We start from the raw sequence: 20,600 nt of genomic DNA, 5'->3' as shown, positions 1-20,600 counted from the left end.
AGTTCACCCACAGACGGGTGGGCCTGTATCACCTGAAAGGAATGTTCTCACACAGATAAGCAGGCCCATTAAATTCTTTACTGCTTTGGAATATACAGATCTTAACAAGCATGTGTCACTTGGCTGCAAGCCAGCTGTGTTCCTGGAAACTGCATATATCAAGCTCTTTTAGGTGGAAAGATCCACTATCTTGCTGCTACCCCAGACTCGGCTTCTGCCCATAAGTTCCTTTAACAAACTCTTGGTTTACTTCTAGAGCTGTCAGCCTCTTTCTTTGGTCTCTAGGCCCCATCCTCCTCTGGAGGTCAGTTCCAGCAGACCTAGGGACATTTTTATAATCACCCTGTTTTTGCCCACATGGTCCTGTTTCACCCCAAATGTTCCTCCTCTTTCTTTTCTTAAAGGACACACTCATCATCATCATCATCATCATCATCATCAACATCATCACACGTGCCCAAGGGCTTTTGTTTTCTACGGAAAGTGTTCAAATCATCCACAGCAATATTTGGCTCCAGGGTGGGAGGATTCAGTAATCTGTAGCCAGGGCAGATATAATTCCCGGAGTTTCCAGAGAGAACAGAAGCCATTGTTTCTGACAAACATCCCCACGCTTCTGCCTCTAACCTGTGTCAAATTTTCCAAAATCCATCTGGACCCCAGAGCTCCTCGCAGACGATCCAGGTGGCCCATAGCTGCACAAACCAATCAGCTGTTTTCAAGCCTGAGCCAGTGAAACCTGCTACTCTCAGTAAACGTGGGCCTGGAAGACAGGAGAGGAGAGAGGAGTTATGGTTATACTCATTTCAAGAGTTCAGTAATAATGATGAAAATTCTGTAGCAGAAAACTCACTGGACTGGAAGTTAGGAGGCCTGGCTTTAATCCATGCTCTTAGGCCAGCCACTTTGCCTCTGACCCTCAGTGTCCTCTGTTACGTAAGTGGGTTCACCTTCATGGTCTGGAGGAAGTCTTCCAGAACAAGGTCTTTATAGTGGCAACCTTTGGTCCTAATGACACATTATAGTTTTTCAAGTATTTCCACATGCCTTATTTTGTGCATTTAATCCTCCTTAAAACTCAACAATACAGGTAGAGTATTTGGCAAATGAAGAAATTAAGGTACCCACTGCTTGGGCAATTATGGGCAAACCATATTAGAGCTTAGTGCTAAAACAAATTATTTCTACTTCCAGCCACTTGCAGCTTACATTGCCCTTCTGGGAGTAGAGCTCTCTCCCCAATGAAAGATTGGAGAGAAGGACTCCTGGAAGGTAGGTAAATGCCAAAGAGGCTTTATTCCCTCGGGGTCAGGGGTCAGTAGTCTGGGCTATTCCCCAAGCCTTTTTCATGTCCTTTTAAACATTTTCAGAGCCAAAGCAAGGCTCAACTTAGTTCCAAACTCCATTTGTCTGTTTCTTGGGCTCCAGAGATGGAAAGCCGAGCTGACCTAAACCCAGGTGCCCTACCTCCTACTCCAGAGCCTAAAAGTGTTGGCACCTGTGACAGTGATGGTGGCCTCTGCTGCCCTGGCTCAGAGCACCCCATAGACTTGGGTCAGGGTTAAGGGAAGATATTCCTTCCTGCCCCCCTCCATCCCCAATCAAGAAGGTGAAGCCCACCTCCTGTTTAGTAGATGGGATGTCCTTTCGTAGATGGGTTTCATCATGTTAGTGCTGAGCCTGCTACCCCCTACCCCTGACCTCAGTTCCACTGACAGGCAGGATCCTGCTGCCTTTTGGTACTTTTAAGGGCTGAATTGTGTCCCCCCTCCCAAATTCATATACAGAAGTCCTAACCCCAAATACCTCAGAAGGTGACCGTATTTGGAGATGGGGCCTTTAAGGAAGTAATTAAGGTAAATGAGGACATGTGTGTGGGTCCTAACCCAATACAACCGGTGTCCATATAAAAAGAGGAAATGAGGACATGGACACACACGGGCGGGGAGGGGGGGGAAGACCATGCGGGGACAGAGGGAGGAGAAGGTGACCATCTACAAGCCAAGGAGAGAGGCCTCAGAAGAAACCAACCTTTCTGACACCTTGATCTTGGACCTCTAGCCTCCAGAATGGTGAGAAAATAAGCTTCCGTTGTCTGTGGTGTGTCGTTATGGCAGCCCTGGCCGAAGAGTACAGGCACCTGCTGCAGAGCCCGCCGCCCCCGGCAGCTCCCTGGCCCTGCAGGGCTGCCTCGGTTTCCTCCTTCGAACTTCCCCCTGCCCTCAGCCCTGGATTCATCGAGTCCTTGGCATCAGAAAAACCAGTCCCACAATCCAGACCCAGATCTCCCTATTTCAGGGGATTTGAAGCATGCTGATTTCTGCTTTTACGTGGACTAGGGGGAGGATATGGGGCTCCCAAGAGAATGAAGAGAGAACAGGAAATACAGACAGAACAAACTGATTAGTATTTTGAGTTAGAATCCTGCCCCGCATGTGACAATTGAGCTTCCACCCTCAAGAGCCTTCGGTCCGACAGGTGGTGGTAACAACGACGAGGGTGGTTCCCGGTGTCCAGGGCCACATTGCTCCTCAACTAATACAGGGCTTCTTGGGGTCAAGGTAGGTGCCAAAGACTCTGGGAGAAGCTAAGCCGTGAAGACCTTCTGACTCTTAGAGGATGCACAGATCCCCAAGTCCTACCCCAGATCGGCAGCCTGGTCACAGGAGGAAAAGGAGCTGAGCAGTGGAGGGAAACGCCCTGTTACTCACGTTGTGTTTGCTCAGGGCCTGGCTATTGACTCCAGAGGCCTTATCGCTGTGTCCTCAGACAGGGCTGGTCAGGTCTGAGTTACGGAGATTTGGTTCACACTTCTCTGTGGGACAGAATAAAAGGAGAGGTGACAAGGAAGGCTGCGGCAGAGCGAGAGAGGAGCTGCTGGTCAGAGCCACAATGAAAATACTTGTCCTCTTGCTGCTGGTGCTCCTGGACCTGGGGCAGGCCCATGGACCACTCCACAGGTGAGGCCATATCCACGGGTGAGGCCATATCCACAGGTAGGCCATGTCCGCAGGTGAAGCCATGTCCGCAGCACTGTGTCCAGCTGGGACAGTGTCCCACCCTCAAGCTTAGGGCTCCCCTGGGAAAAGAAAGCTGAAGGGGAGATGAAGAGTAGAAGAAACCAAGGGCTTGGAAAATGCTTACCAAGTGGTCACCTTGCATTGGCCTTAACCTCCAGCCCATGACAAGCCATCCGCCTGCCTCCATCTCTGACAGTGCTGCCTGCCTGAGCCCCAGAGACCCTCTCAGGTTTGAAAGAACAGCTGTGGTTTGCTGTTCAAAGGATCCGAGTACTTCCCCAAGGGACGGAGTTCATCTGTCCCTTTAAATCAGCCCCTCATGAGGTTCATATAAAACTGCAGACCATGCCACATCCCCATTTTCCTAGTAGGGCCTCAAAGAGCCCATCAAGTCTAAGAGTCTACAGAAGCAGACAGGAGGCTCGGAAGGCTGAGGGCAGAGAGGGTACTGATCTGGCCAAACCTTGGCACACCGCACTGCAGATCCCTTTCTGTGTAATTCCCTAACTAACCTCTAGAAAAATGGGGTAGCGGAGGCGGGGTTGGAGAGGGGCAGAAATGCATCTCCTCTTCACACAGACTTTGTCCTCAGGGTGCCCCTCAGGAGGTATCAGTCTGTCCGGAAGAAGCTGCGAGCTCAGGGCCAGCTCTCTGAGTTCTGGAAATCACAGAATTTGAACATGGTCCAGTACACCGAGTCCTGCATAAAGGACCAGAGTGCCAATGAGCCCCTCATCAACTACTTGGATGTGAGGCATCCCTGGGCATGGGCTGGGGAGTCGGCGGAGGAGAGGAGGGCTAAGCCTGGGGCGTGGCTAGTGGGCAGCAGCATTGAAGGCCAGTGTGGATTTCTCCTCTAGGATGAGCCATATGGACTAATCCCCTGAATCCCCATGGACTTGGCCAAAAAAGCAGTTTGTATAGACTTTTCTCTGTGGGAGGAAAGGGATGATCAGAGCAGGCCTTCTCTGCCTAGCTCCCAATGTTATTATGAGAATCAGGATAATGATTTGATTTCTTCCCTTGAAGCCCCTCCTCTGCTGCTTTTACCTTTGGTTGCCACTTCCCAGGCTCTGTGAGCTCCAGTCTGTACTAGCCTGGGCTCTCTGGCCCCAGGCAGCTTTCCCTGGGTCCCCTGGTGAGCACCCTACCCCACCCCATCATACACACCCTGCTGCCTTCCCTCCCTTGCCTGTAGATGGAATACTTCGGCACCATCTCCATTGGCTCCCCACCACAGAATTTCACCGTCATCTTCGACACCGGCTCCTCTAACCTCTGGGTCCCCTCTGTGTACTGCACCAGCTCAGCATGCAGTAAGTTGTCCAGGAGCCCCAGTGAGGAATGGCTGGGGGCTAGTCCTGGGATCGAAGGCCTGGCACTCTGGGGAAGGGGATTGGGTTCCAGAAACTGGCCATCCCTGCACGCCAGCCTCCCCTCTCCAACTCTGGGTCTGCCCTGGGATTGCCTCCAGCAGAAAGCTAAAATGGGACAGCTAGCCAAGCCCCAAGCCAGTAACTTTCGCAATGACCAGCATCAGTAGGGGGAAACTCTATCAACAAAAATACAAATCTTTGAAAACATGGTGACTCACCCCCTTTGGAACACCCAAAAGAACATGGGGGAAGTTCCACTCCATTGGTTATTTCTGGGCAGGTAGGTGTGTCGGGTTTCAGAGCAGAGAGTTCACCTGCTTCAAAGAGACCTGGTGACCTATCTCCCAGTATACGGGAGGTGGGGCTGGTAGCACACCGTGTACAGCAGATCCATTTGACCAGAGGTAACTCAGAGGTCTTAGCAAAGACTAGAAGAGGAAGTGCTAAGGAAAGATGTCTTAGCCTATGCAGGACAAGTTTAGAGACAGAATGTCTCAGGAAACCCCAAGACTAAGTGTCCATAGGTTGGGCAAGAAGTTGGTAGTAATTTCCTGGAATGGCGATTGTTTATTCCTGAATTTCTTTTGAATGTCAGACTCTGACCCTCAGTGGTTGGCAAAGGCTGCTGCTGGTGCCTGGCATTTATTTTGGTGCGCCTCATGAGGTTACTGTGGGCAATCCTGTTTGCCCAGGGACAACTCTTTGAGTGGCCCAGTTAGGCCACTACATATGTAGAATGTAGTAGCTCATTAGCGAAGGCCATGGCCAACCTTTCTAACGGGCTCAACTCACTGCTGAAAGTTGAGGGAAGAGACCCTTACTCTGGGATGTCAGGGCACGGATGAAGACAGTGAGCCGATGGCCTAGGCAAAAGCAGCATCCTTGCTTTCCAGGGACACACGCCAGGTTCTACCCTTCCCAGTCCAACACATACAGTACAGTAGGGAGCCATTTCTCCATTCATTACGGGACTGGGAGCTTGTCTGGAATCATCGGAGCCGATCAAGTCTCCGTGAGTATAAGTCCTTCATTTTTTTTTTTTCTCTTGGTCAGAAACATAGAAGACAGAACACTGTTTAGAGTTCTTGGGGGGAAAGATTCAGATCTGCCTCAGAAAGAGGTAAAAACAAGGAACTGGCTTCTAGCGAAAGGGGGAGGCCTGGCCAGCTGCAGTTAGCACTCCCCGCCTGAGACAGCTGCACTCTGACGGTCATTCTGCTCAGAGTGCTGAGCCCTAGAGAGGTGGCAAGGGGGATTCCCACAGAAAACAGTGCACGGGGCTGAGAGCCTGGTGGTAGGGTTCACAGCTGGATCTCTGACCCCATGAGCACCAAGGAGACAACACCAGGCTTCCATCTAGAAAGATAAAGATGTCCAAGGTGGGGCTCGAGGTGGGAACTCAGTTACTGAGACAAAGCAGCAAGATCAGAAGTAGGGGTCCAATCATGGAGACAAGCCTGAATCCCAGTTGTCAAAATAACGGCCCAAGGTTAGCCCTGAACTCAATGCTGAGCTCATGAGCTGCTCCTTAAACTCCTCTGACCATAGGTCTTATGGGTCCCAGAACCGCGGGAACCTGACCAATGTTGGGGCAGAAAACCAGGAAAGCCCTGGCCTGCTCTGTCCAGGCTGATGGGCAGCAGCACAGTTCCTCCTTATCTGTGGGTTTGCTTTCTGTGGCTGCAGTTATCCTTGGTCGACTGGTCTGAAAATATTAAATTAAAAATTCCAGAAATAAACAACTTATAATTTTTTAATTGCGCCCCACTCTGAGGAGCGTGATAAAATCTTGTGCCGACCAGCTCTGTCCCACCCAGGATGTGATCATCCTTTTTCCCAGCATATCCATGCTGTATACATACGCTCCTCGCCCATCAGCCGCTTAGAAGTCGACTGCGATATCAGATCAGTTATCAGAGAGCGACAGCAAGAGACCATGTATATGTAGCTTTTATTACAGTATGTCGCTTTGTTCCATTTTATAATTAAGTATCGTTAATCCCTTACTGTGCTCAATTTATAAAATTAAACTTTATCATAGGTAGGTATGTATAGGAAAAAACATAGTATATACAAGGTCTGGGACTATTTGCCGTTTCAGGCATCCACTGGGGGTCTTGGAGTGTTTACTCTGTGGATAAGAGGGACTACCGTATATGCCCAGGCCTCTGGGCTCATAGGGGCTGACCCACTCTGGTGAGCATTGTTTCAATTCTGGGGTGACTCCGAAGCCAGCAGGGACCAGGCTTCATCAGCATTCCTTTAAGGTGGGATTAGGACCTGTGGAGTGAAAAAGTGCCAGGAGCAGAAAACACACCATCTATGGAAAAACACCACATACAGATAAAACAACACTCTGCATTGGCTATTAGAACATATGTAAAAGTATAAATGACTGTTTAGAAGGCTGATCATAGTAATTACCTCTGGGAAGCAGAGAAGGAACTGGAATGGCACAGGAGAGGGAATTTCAGCCTTTAGCCTGTGGCTTCTCTGCTGGCTCGCCCGGGGGGTGGGGGGCAGCAGCCCAGTCCACAGCTGCTCCAGCGTCCATTGGTTCCTCCTTCAGATTTTCTGGTTCCTGGGGCAGCTTCACATTAAATCCTGTAACAAAAGAAGACATCTAAATGTCCAATTTCATTAGTCATTAGGAAAAACAAATGAAACCACAATGTACCCACTGCATATCCAATAGAAAACTGAAATGGACAAGAAGGCAACATCCAGCGTTGGTGAGGATATGAAACAGCTGCCCGCAGGAACTCTTAAAACGTTGGTCATTGAAAACATCAGTTAGTACAAATCGCTTCAGAAAACTCTTTATCAGTATTTACTCCAGTTGAGACACTTACATACTCTATGAGCTAGCAATTTAACTCCTAGGCACACATCCAACAGAAATACGTACACATGTGCATCCAGAGACACGTACGAGCTGCTCTATTAGCAATAGTCAAATACAGGAAGCAACCCAAATATCCACACGGTAGAACGAATAAATAATGATGATATATTCATACTGTGAAATATAATAACAATGAACAAATTATGATAGCATGCAATAGCATAAGGTTGAGTGACACAAGCCAGAAACGAAGGAATTCATAATGTGTGATTCCGTTTATATAAAATTCAAAAAATAAGCAAAGCCAATATATGCTGTTAGGAGCCAAGAGAATTGAGAAAAGATGCAACGATGGGCAGAATTCACGAATGGGTGATGGGGGATTGCAATGTCCTGTTCTTGGTTTGGGAATTCGCTCACATGGGTGTGTACAGTTTGGAAACAGTAATTGAACTGTACACTTATGGTTTCTGTATTATGTTTCAATAAAAAAGGTTTACATTAAAAAATTAAGTGGGAATATGGCAAAAATCCTCGTGCCCATTTAATTAAAAAAAAAAAAAAAGTTACGAAGGACAAGAGTTAGCTTCAGGACAGAGGGAGACTCTGGGACTCTGAGACCCTTTGCCAAAGATCTCGTATGCAAACTTCCCTTGGGCTTTCTCCTGTCAGGTGGAAGGACTGACCGTGGTCAGTCAGCAGTTCGGAGAGAGTGTCACAGAGCCTGGCCAGACCTTTGTGAATGCGGAGTTTGATGGAATTCTGGGCCTGGGATACCCTTCCTTGGCTGTTGGAGGGGTGACCCCAGTGTTTGACAACATGATGGCCCAGAACCTCGTGGATGCACCTATGTTTTCTGTCTACATGAGCAGGTAAGGCCCATCACGGCTGCCGGGTCCAGGTCAGTTATGACGACGGTGGGACAGTATGGCACAGCTGGAGGAGACTAGACTTCGCGGTCACGACACCTGGGTTGGACCGCTTGCTTGGCCGCTGGGTGATTCGGAGCAAAACACTTAACTATAAATATTGAGGAAATGGGATTTGCCTCATACAGTCACGAAAAGCACTTCGTAATCTATACCATGCCGTAATCTAGACTAATACAAGGAATTGAATATTCATTTATGCAGTGAATAAGTATGTCCCAAGCCCCTATTATATAAGTGCTGAGCATGTTAGGCACTAAAGACACAATGAAACAAGAAAGACAGTCTCTGCTCTCAAGAAGGTTAACTCCAGTGGTGGGAGGCAGGAAAAAAATTTCAAAGTAAGTTGACAATAAAAGAGTTTCATGTTAATGGATGGATTAATAAAATGTAGTACTTAAGTGCAGTAGAATATATTTGGCCTTGAAAAGGAAGGAAATTCTAACACATGTTACAGCATAGATAACTCTTAAGGATATTTTGCTAAATGAAATAGCCAGTCACAAAAAGATGGCCACTGTATGATTTCACTTACATGAAGTACCTAGAGTGGTCACATTCATAGAAATAGAAAGTGGAGTGGTGGTTGCCAGGGATTGGGGGTGAGGGAAAGGGAAGTTATTGAATGGTTACAGAGTTTCGGTTTTACAGGATGAAAAGTTTCTGGAGACTGGTTGCACAATAAGGTGAATATATGTAATATTACTGAACTTTACACTTAAAAATGATTAAGATCGTAAATGTTATACTATGTGTATTTTACCGATTCATACAATTTTTTTTGAATTGTATGTTGTTGTTGGAAAACATCACACCCCGCCTCGAGCGTCTCGCCTGGGGTCCTGGGGGAGTCATCTCACCTTCCTCCCCACACAGGGAAGGAGCTTTCCGACCCCTGCCCAGTGAGACCTGGCCTGAGCTCACCTTGCTTTGGCATAAGCCCATTACCCTATTTTCCTCTCCCATGTGGACAGCCTTGAATTTCCTCTATCAGACTTTTTCCTCTTCAGCATGGCTGCAGTTGAGGCAGCCCTGGGCAGAACTGTGAGTAAAAAAGCAGATTGTCTGGACGCCTCCACCTCCCCATTTCAGGGCCTCCCGCCTCCTTCCATCCTGGGAAGATGGGAGCCGTGATGGGAAATAGCAAAGGCTTTGCAGTCAGGCTGACCTGGATTTAAATCCTACCACTTATGTTACCTCATTTCCTTGAGCCTCAGTTTCCTTAAATGGACACCAGGTTGATGTGAGAATTAAATAAGATTAAGCAGGTGAAATTCTTAGCACAGTGCCTTGCCTAAAGGCAATCGGCTTTTTCTTCTCTCTATAAAATCACTTTCCTAAGATTATCACAGATATCCAGTCCCCCTTCTCCTTTACAACCCTGCCTTGCGATAGCCCAAATTTTGAATTTTTCTGATCCTTTTCCTCTTGAAAAGGAATTCATTTTATGTCCTAGTTTCCCAAAGTTCTGTTAGGTGCTGGAACATAATCTGAGAAATGAACATCAATGAAAATTAATAAACATTCAAGTTCTAATTAGTCGCTCTGAGTTCACATTAGCTTCTTTGCCCTAACACAAGAGTGCGAATAATGTGGAAACCAACTTAGGCACCACCACAACAGTAGTGGGGAAGGGACTTGGGAAAAGGTGTCTTCTGGGGGCTCCTCGAGTCGCCTGGTGCATGCACACCTTGGGGTGGTTCTGGCCTTGGTTCTGCCTGAGTTCTGCATGACCGGACCCGTTGTCCCCATTTCTCACCTCCTTCCCCCTTTATTCCAAGAAGCAGAGGACATGCACAAATCGTTGAGCAGAGCTGTTTCTATCCTTTTGGCCAATACGCCCAGACTAATCAATTCACAGTAGTTGGAGGCCCTGGTCTCGAAGCCCCGGCTGACGTTTCTGCCTGTCTAAGTGCTTGGCGTGTGTGAGCAGACCAAGAAGCAGAGTCCTAGCGGAAGCTTGTCCCTAGAGTTTTCCAGTGGCCCTTCCTTGACAATCTGCCTTTCCCTCCCTATAGTGACCTAGAAGGTGGTGCAGGGAGCGAGCTGATTTTCGGAGGCTATGATCACTCCCATTTCTCTGGGAGCCTGAATTGGGTCCCAGTTACCAAGCAAGGCTACTGGCAGATTGCTTTGGACACGTGAGTATCCTTCACAGGTATGATACCGAGGAAAGAACTTACAACAGGCACCATTCAAACCAGATTTAACTGAACTGACGTGAATGAAAGTGCTAGTCCCTGGAGAGGATGCTGGGACCCCGCCGCACAGACTAGAAGCATGAAGTGAGGTGCTGGAAGGGGCAGCAGTAACCATGGCGGCAGGCACGCCGCACCAGCTCAGTTTCCTTGCTTGTATGTGTGTGTGCCTTCGATTCAATAGACAGTGAATACAAACACTCAGTCAACTGTATGTTCGCTCAACGTTAATGAACACACAGGCAAGGGCTAAGGGACATGGGGGTACGAAAATGAACTGAACTCAGATTTTGCATTCACAGAGTATGTACAGAAGATAAGATGTTCAGACAAACTACTATCATGTAAAGAGAAAGGAGGTCAGAGCTCTATGAGACATGCCACCAAAGTGACCCAGCAGACGGGGCAAGACAGCTTCTATATGAATAACTCCTCAAGGGTTTCCTGGAAGTGGCAGTATGGACTTAGCGCTCTCTGGTGCTCATGCTCGCTCTTGCACGCGCGCGCGCGCTCTCTCTCTCTCTCACACACACACACACACACACAGACACACACACAGGTGTGGGGCAATTGGGGATGTGGGACAAGATGCCTGACCCATTCCCAGCACTATGCTAGACTAGATAATGCAGGAATTCAAAGAAATGCAACTCAAGTATCAATTCAGCCAGAAATAAGTTCCCACAAGGTTCCAGTCATGTTTAAGGCACCTGAGAAACAAAAGGAAAAAGGCTCATTGGTTCACTGTCTACTGAGGGGTTTTCAAACTGTAGGGATTTACACATTTATAGGTCATGACATAAGTTTAAGGGACCATTATCTAGACTCTGATAGAAAATAGCAGAGTATGCTTTCACATATTAAGGTTAAGCCATGTTTCATGACATTTTTATTGAGTATATGTGTGTGTGTGTCAGGAAGTAAATGTATTTCCTGCTGTGAATTTCAGTCAAAAAACAAATTGAGAAATACTCATGCGATGAGAGAGACCAAAATGGAGATTATTAATGTGCTCCAGCAATGGGGAGCCCAGCAGGGATTGAGAGCTGCTGGGGAGCCCGGGAAGCTTCTGGTCAGGGGAAGGGGAAAGGGAGAGGAGGGGCGGGAGACTGACAATACTTCCCTGTGCCCTCAGAATCCAGGTGGGAGGCACCGAGTTCTGCTCAGAGGGCTGCCAGGCCATTGTGGACACAGGGACCTCCCTCATCACAGGACCCTCGGAGGACATCAAGCAGCTGCAAAAGGCCATTGGAGCAGAGCCCATCTATGGAGAGGTGAGTGCCTGGCTGGGTGGGGAGGGATAGAGCAGAGGGATAGGCTTCTCTTGGGAAATAGAAGGCCTCTAAATCCATCCCCTACATTGTGTTTTAGTATGCTGTGGAGTGTGACAACCTCAATGTCATGCCAGATGTCACCTTCACCATCAATGGAGTCCCCTACACCCTCCAACCAACTGCTTATACCATTCTGGTAAGAACTGTTTCCTTATTCTGCAAGTCACAGGGCCGTGCCCACATGCCTGTCACTTCCCCCTTTTCAAACAGTCGCCTGCACTCCGCACCCCCTCCCGTCTTATCTTGCTCTGAAGTGGTGTTTCTTCTGGGAGGGACACAACTGCCTCTGGTGGAAAGATCAGTGGGCTGGGTCTGGAATCTCCTGTTCCACCAGGAAGCAGGAGCAAACCTGGGACAAGCATTCAATGAAGTTTTCTGACCTTGTCATGTAGGACTTTTTCAATGACAGTAATTTAATCCCCTCAACCACCAAGTCAGACTGGGGATGTTATTATCCCATTTTACAGATGTGTGAAGCAGGAGAAAGAATCAGCCGACCGCAGTCACGCAGCGGCTGTCCACGGCCGCGCAGCGTGGCTCCCTCCGCCGCACGGCACGGCCTCCAGACGGCACCGCTTCCTTCTTCCCCGTACGTCACTTACGCTCTTCTTTCCAACCCAGGACTCGGCCGACGACGGAACGAACTTCTGCTCCAGCGGCTTTCAAGGTCTTGACATCCAGCCTCCAGCTGGGCCACTCTGGATCCTGGGCGATGTCTTCATCAGACAGTTTTACTCTGTCTTTGACCGTGGGAATAACCGCGTGGGTCTGGCCCCAGCTATCCCCTAAATAGGGGCCTTGTGTCTGTGCCTGTCTGCCTGATACCCCGTGGAAATCCAGCTGGGCCTGTTCGGTTGGGCATTCTTTACATCTGTGAAAGAGTCTTTTTCAGTAGAATGCATTTGTTTCAAAGCTGCAAGTTGAATTAGGACCAAATGGAGCGCATGCATGCACACACACACACACACACACACACACACCACACACACACACACTTCACACATGCCCATATACCTACCACTTCCACCACCATCGTGATGGAAGAATTAAGTTATGTGCCCACATTTTGTTTTGCTTTTTGCTAACATTATGGAAATTTTCAAACATGTGCAGAGGCAGAGATTACAGTGGAATAAATCCCTGTGTGCCTCCATCCAACTTTTTCAGCCCAGCTGCACATGGCCCGGCCCGTTTTAGCTGTACCACTCTCCACCCCTCTCTTTCACTCCACACACCTGTGTTATTTTGAAGCCTAGCATCACATCACAAATCATCACATCAAGTATTTATCCATAAATCCTTCTAACAGTCTTAAACAGGCAGTCAGTGTTCATAAATATTGTCTCATAAATATTTGATTACATTTACATGTGACTTGTTTATATCAGTATCCAAGGAAAATTCACGAATTGCATCTATTTGAAATGACTCTTATATCTCTTTTCATCTGTAGAGTTGACCACATTCTGAATTTTGCTGGTTAAAATCCAGAGGTGTCATGTAATATGGTTCTCTGAGCCCGTCTTTCCTATAAAATGGTAGTTAGAACTAGAGGCCTGATTTTGTGGCAAGAAAACTTCATAGACAGTGCTGGGAACATCCCACCGTATCCCATCAGGGGGCAGGTAGTGCCTGGTGCCTCCCCTGGTGAGTGGGCCCCGGAGCTGCCAGCCTCGTTATCCATGACAGATCTCCCTTTGGTACTTAGCCTAAAGGTTTCAGAGGCCACTAATGATCATTGCTTAGATCCACACTGTCATTGGGAGTTGCAAAACAGGGATTTTTCTAATTCTCTAATTTCTCCTGTATTTGTTAGCTGAAATTCTTCTATGAAAAATAACATTTTCATCAATCGTTTCCTCACCATGAGGTACAGCTCATACAGGAAAGGCAAGATTGCTTGCTTTTTCCCCCCTTTGTTTACCAGTTTTAGAATAATGAGTATCTCAACTTACTGCAGTTTTTTAATGCTCAAATCACCCCACCTTTAGCAAGTGAGCACCCCTTCAAGTTAGTTCCTGAGAACTTTTGATTTGACTCAATACAAAGAGGTGTCTGGGCCCATTTTCCAAGCAGCGCTGGTTCCTTGTAATGTGTTCATGTGTTTGTTGTAAATGAAAATATTTCATAGTATAGGGTGGGGAGGAAAGGAGGAGGGAGAGAGAGAGAGAGAGAGAGAGAGAGAGAGAGAGAGAGAGAGAGAGAGAGAGAGAGAGAGAGAGAGAGAAACTGACTCTGAACTAACCCTTTAGGGCCCCAGGGCCCACCCCAAGGGAACCAACATGAGGAATCCAGGTCTGAGCTGCATCCCACTCTAGTGAAATCTGTTGCCTCCAGAAACAACTTGTCTTTCTTTTCTTTTTGCCTTTTTCAAAATGGAATTACCATCATAGTTTTTCTTATTATAAAATGCATGAAAGTCTTCCATGATCCTCCCCCTCAGAGATAAGCATTATAATCAATTTGAAGTTGTTCGATACAGACTTTTTGTGCATATATAAACCAACGGAGGTGGCTATTGGTAAGGAAATGTTCTTTCTACAAAAAAAGGAACCGCACTTGTCTCTAAACTGCTCTTCGCATTTAACAGCAGATTCCACCCCAGCATAGACAGCTCATCCCTTCTTACCCCTGTATTGTGGCCATTTATTTATCGAATTCTCTCCTGATGAAGATTAGATTCATTTGGGGGTTACTTCAATCCCATACAAAAAACATTCATTCTGTGCCAGGCACTAAGCGAGGCGTTCTAAGAGCTGCAGGACGACTGGGACAGGCCCGGGCTGCCACCTTGGGCAGCAGGCGTCGTGGAAAGCACACCGGGCGCACAGGTAACTTCTGTTATCTGTTATCACTTCTGCACTCCACCCCTCATCAAACTGGTGACCTTGGCTGACTACTTCATGCCCGTGAGATATCGACCCCACAGAGCTGTCTCTAAGAGTCAGCTAACTTGGGTGGAAACACTCAACTTGTAATGTGTGTGACCTGTCCCCTTCACTGTCAGAGCAGATCACGGCTGCACACATATGCACACTCTTCTGTTTTGATTTTACTTTTTTTTTTTTAAATTAAATTATTGCTTTCAAAGTCAACTCAGAACAGCCTGATCCAAATAAGGTAGCAGTATAGTAGGGCAGTTGACAACAAGGCTCTGGAGTTGGACAGGTCTGGACTTGATTCCCGATGTCAGCTGTGGGACCTCTGCACCTCAGTTTGTTCATCTGTAGAATGGACATGGTACTGGTAACTACCGCATGGGGTTATTGTGAGGATTCAATAATGTATGCAACACTTATCTAGTTTATAAGCCTGTGCTCACTCAGGGACCAGACCTACACTCGACATAGGCAAATATCATAAAAGGCAGAAGCCCTAGAATAAAAAGATTTTATGACTTTTCCTCTGAAACAAAGCACACCAAGAGCCAAAAAGGAGCGGATTGTCAGAGAGCGCCCCTCAGGCCTTCTCCCTAAGGGTGATGTCTGCGGAGCAGGCAGCCTCCCTGAAGTGGTGAGTGTGCCGAGGAGCTGAGCGGCGGAGCCTGGCATATGAAAACGATGCTTAAACTGGGAAGTAAAAGCAGGCCGTGTCCAGGCTGCCCTGAGCCAGTGCCACTCTGTGCACGCTGGTCCCTCAAGGTAGAAGTGACACTTTCGGTCAGCATGGACTAAACCCCGCTGGCTGTGTAGCCTGCTGAGCCCCATTAGCTGCTTTGGGTTTTCCAAAACTGACCTTTACTCTTTATGACTTTCACATCATCAGTTGTTAGCCCTGAAATCTATGTCCTTGTCCCATGACCCATGTCTGATACTAGGTCACAGACCTCTCAGGGATGGGCCAAGAGCTTTGGTAAAGCTTCATTGTGCCCTGGGTACTGATTTAAAATGTTATATTTATTTCCTCGGGCTGCCATAACCAAGTACCACAAACCGGGCAGCTTACAACAACAGAAATATATTGTCTCACAGTTCTGGAGGCTAGAAGTCCAAGATCAAGGTGTCAGCAGGGTCATTCTCCCTCTGGAATTGGTAGCGGAGAATTCTTCCTTGCTTCCTCCTAACTTCTATTGGCGGCAGGCGGTCCTCGATGTTCCTTGTCTTATAGCTGCAACACTTTAATTGTTGCCTTCGTCGCCACACGGTCTTCTCCCTGTGTGTTTCTGACTCTCGGTGGCTCTTCACCTCTCTTGTAATGTAAGGATACCAGTTATATCAGGTTAGTATCTACCTTCCTCCAGTATGAACTCACGTCAACAAATTACATCTTCCACAACCCAATTTTTTAAAAAAGGTCATTCTGAGGTACTGGGGGTTAGGGCGTCAACGCATCTTTTAGGGGAACACAACAGACATTTCACTAACTGCTCTTACATTTGATGTTTGGCTTCTTAAAGTCCTTCCAGGAGCTTCTGGTATTATGTCTTTCGTTTCTTCCCCTCCCCTCCAACAAATCTGTGAAGCAGGTTTTGTTTCCCAATTTTCTAAATGGGGAAATTAGAGTATAAAACAATGAAACAATCTGTCAAAAGTAGAGGCGACAGTAAAGCCCACGTCTCTCGCTTCCTAGGCCACTGCTTCTAAGTTACATTCTCTCCCAAGCCCAGGTATTTGTCACTTCAAGATATCTGAAATGCGAGGATCGCAAATAGATTCCAGTCAGTTCCCACAGTATTTATTTTTTTAAATAAAAATGCATTTGCTAAAATAAATAAATACATACATACATACATACATTCGCCGCCAAAATGTCGGTGGGTGCCAACCCTGTCTGATCCTGAATGGAAACAAGGCCCTGCTAAGGAGACTCCGGGGAGCCGTTTTTGTTGTGCTGAGCATAACGTTCTTGGAGGAATTGTCCCTCTCCTTGTCTAGGTGAGCCTGGCAGGCTAACTGTCCTAGATTCCTGTCACCGTCCCCGACATTACAGGGGAGAACACAGGCCTCAAGCCACACCAGTCAGGCTCTCTCTCCTGGGAAGCGAACGCGGAGTGCGACCCCACAGGGAGGACGGGCGCCTGGAGCTGAGTTGTGCGTGGCAGGTGCACAGAGGGACAGTTCCCAAGTCCCCAGTGCCGAGACCTCCAGCGCTCCCCAGCGTCTGTCCTTCGCAGGCCATGTTGCTCATCTCTTCCCACTGCTTCTGTTCTCAAATAAAGAACTCTGGCATGTGCCTCCTACCGTAGGAGGGGGACCGATGACTGGCCTGCCTGCTGAGGGCGTCAGCAGTCTCAGGACGGTGACGTCTGTCTGATTCCTTCTGTAGGTAAAGTTCGAGAGCAGGCTTAGCGTCTTTGTCTGGGGAGCTCATAAAAGAAGAACTTGCACTTTAAAGGGTAGGAAGAGTAGAGGCGACATGTGATAATTTGCTCAACACCCCACAAACGTGGGCTGTGTAAAAGACACCAGGGCTTGACCACAAGTCCAGGCCTCAGGACCACAAGCTCCTATGCCTCAGCTACAACACCTGCCTCTGGTCTTATCAACACTTGCGAGGTTATAACATGCCACTAACTCCTAGAACAGATAAACCTCCAAATCACAGTGGCTTAAACAATAAAAGATTATCTCTCATTTATGAAGAGTCCCGTGGAAGACTTGCATAATTCAAAGACCTAGGCCCTTTCGGCTTATGGTTCCCAAATCCCCTGGGACCTCAGAGTCATTCTTTCTGTCCTGTAGATGGGGAAAGAATGTGGCAGATCCTGCAAGAGGTTTTACTGGGCCAGGTCTGAAAGAGGTTAAGGTACCAGCAGAATATTTCCTCTACATCTGTCCAACTTGAGTGCCCAGAGGGCAGGAGCTCTGTGTTGCTCACCATTCTGGTCATTCGCTGAGACGTAGTCCATGGCCGCACCTGTCTACAGGCACTGGGGATGCCATCTAGCTGTGGCTTGTAGGTGTCAGAGGCTTTGATGACCACCAGCAGCCCCTGCCTCAGCGGCCTTGACCTTTTCCCTCCCGCTGTGTAAGTGTCAGTGTGTCTCAGGTCCTGCCTCAGGCCTCTTCTCTCTCCCTCTCTCCCCTGCCCTTTCACACACAGGAGACCATGTGCCTCTGCGTGGGCCTAATCTGTGGTGGCAACCCTCGTGTCAGCATGTCTAAACGAACGGTTTACAAAGCTACGATTTTTCCAAAATAACTCCTATATCTTCGTTTCTTGTCCTGCACTCTGCAACCTGAGCTCTAGTCCTGCCATGCATTCAATGACCCAACTAATATTTATGGAGCCTTCTTTTGGTCCTGGTTCGATAAGGGGAAACTTTTTTTTAATGCCTGAGTCAGAAGCTTATATTTAACATTGTATTGGGAAGTTTAATTCAAAGGAAGCAAGAGAAGGGAAGTAAGGAAGTGAGAGAAGGGGAATAAGTACAAGGTGACTACAGATTTGTGACAAACACAGCTGTTGCCGGGCTGCAGCTCAGAATGGTCTGCTGGCAGGGGACGAGGGTGGGGCGGGTTTGAACTTCTATCTGCTGGTTACTTTTTACTCCTGTCTCAATTGGTCAGAACCTACCCATGAGCATTTAGCCCCTCCACTTCCAATTCGTATTCCTGGCCTCTCCAGGAAGCTGCTGGGAAGCCAGAGCCTCTGCGAGGTCACCAGCCTGGGTGCGAGCCTAGCGCTGGCTTTTTCTCAGTCGGCACCCTGCTGGCAGGCTCCTTGACCTGTAGATATGGTTCTCACAGATTCAAGACCAGGGAGATGGCTTAAGCTGTCATCAATTGCTCTGGCTGGAAGCAAGACAAGGGACTGTGGATGGGTGGGGTGGGGGCAGTCAAGGCCAAACACTGACTGAGCCGTGGTCTGGGGACAGAAACATGAACGAGACAGTGTACACCTTCGACAAGCTTAACTGGTGTCCTGGAAATGTCCTGTTGGCACATCAACCTCAGTTTAGACAAAACGGAAGCCCCATATCCCCTTCCAGTCTCACCGTGTTTCTCATGTCAGTTAGGGGCATCGCCGTCCCCTCCGTTATGCAGGCTCGTTCCTCCATTCCTGCCTTACAGTCCTTCCCACGTTCCCAGCACATCTTCAATTAATATTAATACGAACCCTCTAAATGCTGGGATTGAGAGAGGAAGAGCATCTGGCTCCCCACTGAACACCCGGCACCCAGCTCCCCAGTCCTCTGTAACGCCCTCTGAATGATTGAACACATCAGTGATTTCGTCTTCACAATGGCCCTATTGGTTCTGTCACAGATTTGTTTCTGTGACTTGTCTCCTTGTCCCCATTCTCCTAGTTGTTACATTTCACCAGGAGTACTTCAAGAACATCCTGATGCTCTGATTCTGGTCTCTCCTCCTTCCAGACCCATTTCTGAAACCTGTCTCCAATCGCATCCTTCTCCCGCTCCGGACTTCTCAACAGATCCCTCCTGTGCACCCAACGAAGTCCAAGTTGACATGACTTTTGGGGCTCTCTAGGGCCTTGCCTCAGGGTGACCTCCTGTCCAGTCACACCTCATCCACCCTGGGCCCAATGCGACCATCCCCATTTTCTCGCAGGATTTTCTCTATCCTGTTCACCAGAGGAGGACACTCCCCAAAATGGCCCCTTTTCAACGATTGTTAAGATTATAAGGAAGGGGCATAGACACAGTGCTGAGAAAAAAACAGATAGGAATCTCAGTCCCGCGGGACACACACCGTGAGGTGGTCGCCCAACTTGGAGCCTTTCTTATGTACTCTCTCTTCAGCCGAAATTCAGTATCTCTTCTCCTGACCACCTAGGGCCCACCGCACTCCCAAGTCACTTCTTATTTTGAACTTGACTCCTTCTCCCTCTTATAACACACCTGCACATGTTCAGATCCTGTGCATCCTCCAAGCTCTGATTCAAATACCTCCTTTTCATAAAGCCTTTTCTTTCTCTAGAAATCCTCTAAATTCCCACAACCCTTTAGCTGCATATCTTATTTTATTATTTGCACTATGTCTTATTTCCACTAGTAAAATGCAAGTATCCATTTTGTGCCCCCCGACAAGTCTGACAGACTCACATAATTGAATGAATGCATGCAGGAGGGAAGGAAGGACATTCAATGAATGCAGCGTTAGGGCCTCCCCTGCGGGGTGAAGGCTGGTCATCGTTCCTCACTGGAGCTTGTGTAAGAGGAAGAGCAGGGAAGTTGCTGACTCTTGATCCATGTGGACAGAGGAAGTGGGACCTAGAGGCCTGAGGGTTGTTGGTGACTTGGCTGCCAAAGGTATTAAGGATAGTTCTGCAAACACCTCCTAAAGGTGTAGGTTTCAGTTCCATGTTCAGAGGCCGTAAGGACTAGCTGAGGATAGCTCACTTCCCCTATCCCAAAGGACCCATAGCGGCAAGCTCCATGGTCGCTTTTACATGTTCCCTGAAAGAGGCTCACGTGGATCTCTGCAGGCTCTCGTCCTCAGCCTCGCTCTCTTTCTCTCTCTCTCTCTCTCTCTCTCTCTCTCTCTCTCTCTCTCTCTCTCTCTCTCTCTTACACACACACACACACACACACACACACACACACATACACACAGTTTAAAGCCTGGTCTCAGAAAAGTTATGCGTATGGGGAAGAGTGTGGATTCTAAAGGGCAACAATTTAAGAATGAATTGGCCATCATAAACGGTGGTTGTCCTGAGGGTGGGCCGAGGCACCCTTTCCCAAATAAGCAAAATAGAATACTTTGAGGAAACATGATCTGCAGTCTTTTCAGCTTCAGTGGAATATTATTAAATATTAAAGTCCAAAATTACACTTCAGGGAAATCACTGCGCCCTTCCTCCAGGTATATTTGCTAATTGGAACAAGGAAATGACCTTCAACTGGAGATTTCTTCCACCAAAAACTCCTTACCAAGCCTATATCTGGCACTGTGCGTGGCTGAGTGTGAGGTTCAAGGTTACTAGCTCTGC

The 20,600-nt window shown here is 47.9% G+C and overlaps 1 protein-coding gene and 1 long non-coding RNA gene across 3 annotated transcripts; one reads left to right on the top strand and one right to left on the bottom strand.

The window, feature by feature from the left end:
- Nucleotides 1–51: 51 nt before the first annotated feature.
- LOC118612837 lies at nucleotides 52–3,896 on the bottom strand. 2 transcript variants are annotated; one of them, XR_004955093.1, is made up of 4 exons: nucleotides 3,533–3,896; nucleotides 2,712–2,815; nucleotides 2,032–2,119; nucleotides 52–763 (listed from the first exon to the last, which is right to left on the bottom strand). It is a non-coding gene; the product is annotated as an uncharacterized LOC118612837 (long non-coding RNA). The 2 variants fall into 2 exon arrangements; XR_004955094.1 differs by lacking the exon at nucleotides 2,032–2,119.
- On the top strand, nucleotides 2,780–13,499 carry CTSE (cathepsin E). Its single transcript, XM_016140895.2, has 9 exons — nucleotides 2,780–2,960; nucleotides 3,613–3,769; nucleotides 4,219–4,336; nucleotides 5,290–5,408; nucleotides 7,914–8,113; nucleotides 10,189–10,311; nucleotides 11,504–11,642; nucleotides 11,740–11,838; nucleotides 12,324–13,499. Exons 1-9 carry the CDS (start codon nucleotides 2,893–2,895, stop codon nucleotides 12,489–12,491), a joined length of 1,191 nt encoding a protein of 396 aa, XP_015996381.2. The 5' UTR covers nucleotides 2,780–2,892; the 3' UTR covers nucleotides 12,492–13,499.
- The last annotated feature ends 7,101 nt before the right edge of the window (nucleotides 13,500–20,600 follow it).

This window comes from Rousettus aegyptiacus, unplaced genomic scaffold (genome assembly GCF_014176215.1).
Source record: "Rousettus aegyptiacus isolate mRouAeg1 unplaced genomic scaffold, mRouAeg1.p scaffold_m13_p_17, whole genome shotgun sequence".
In the NCBI taxonomy this organism is placed as follows: Eukaryota; Metazoa; Chordata; class Mammalia; order Chiroptera; family Pteropodidae; genus Rousettus; species Rousettus aegyptiacus.
Note: the sequence above shows the minus strand (reverse complement) of the source record. Positions and strands in the feature narration are given on the sequence as shown.

Excerpts from the sequence above, each read along its gene's own strand:
- CTSE (XM_016140895.2), top strand. The coding sequence starts at position 2,893 with ATGAAAATACTTGTCCTCTTGCTGCTGGTGCTCCTGGACCTGGGGCAG. Across the intron at positions 8,114-10,188 it reads TTTTCTGTCTACATGAGCAG|TGACCTAGAAGGTGGTGCAG; the intron begins GTAAGGCCCATC and ends CCCTCCCTATAG. Across the intron at positions 11,643-11,739 it reads CAGAGCCCATCTATGGAGAG|TATGCTGTGGAGTGTGACAA; the intron begins GTGAGTGCCTGG and ends ATTGTGTTTTAG.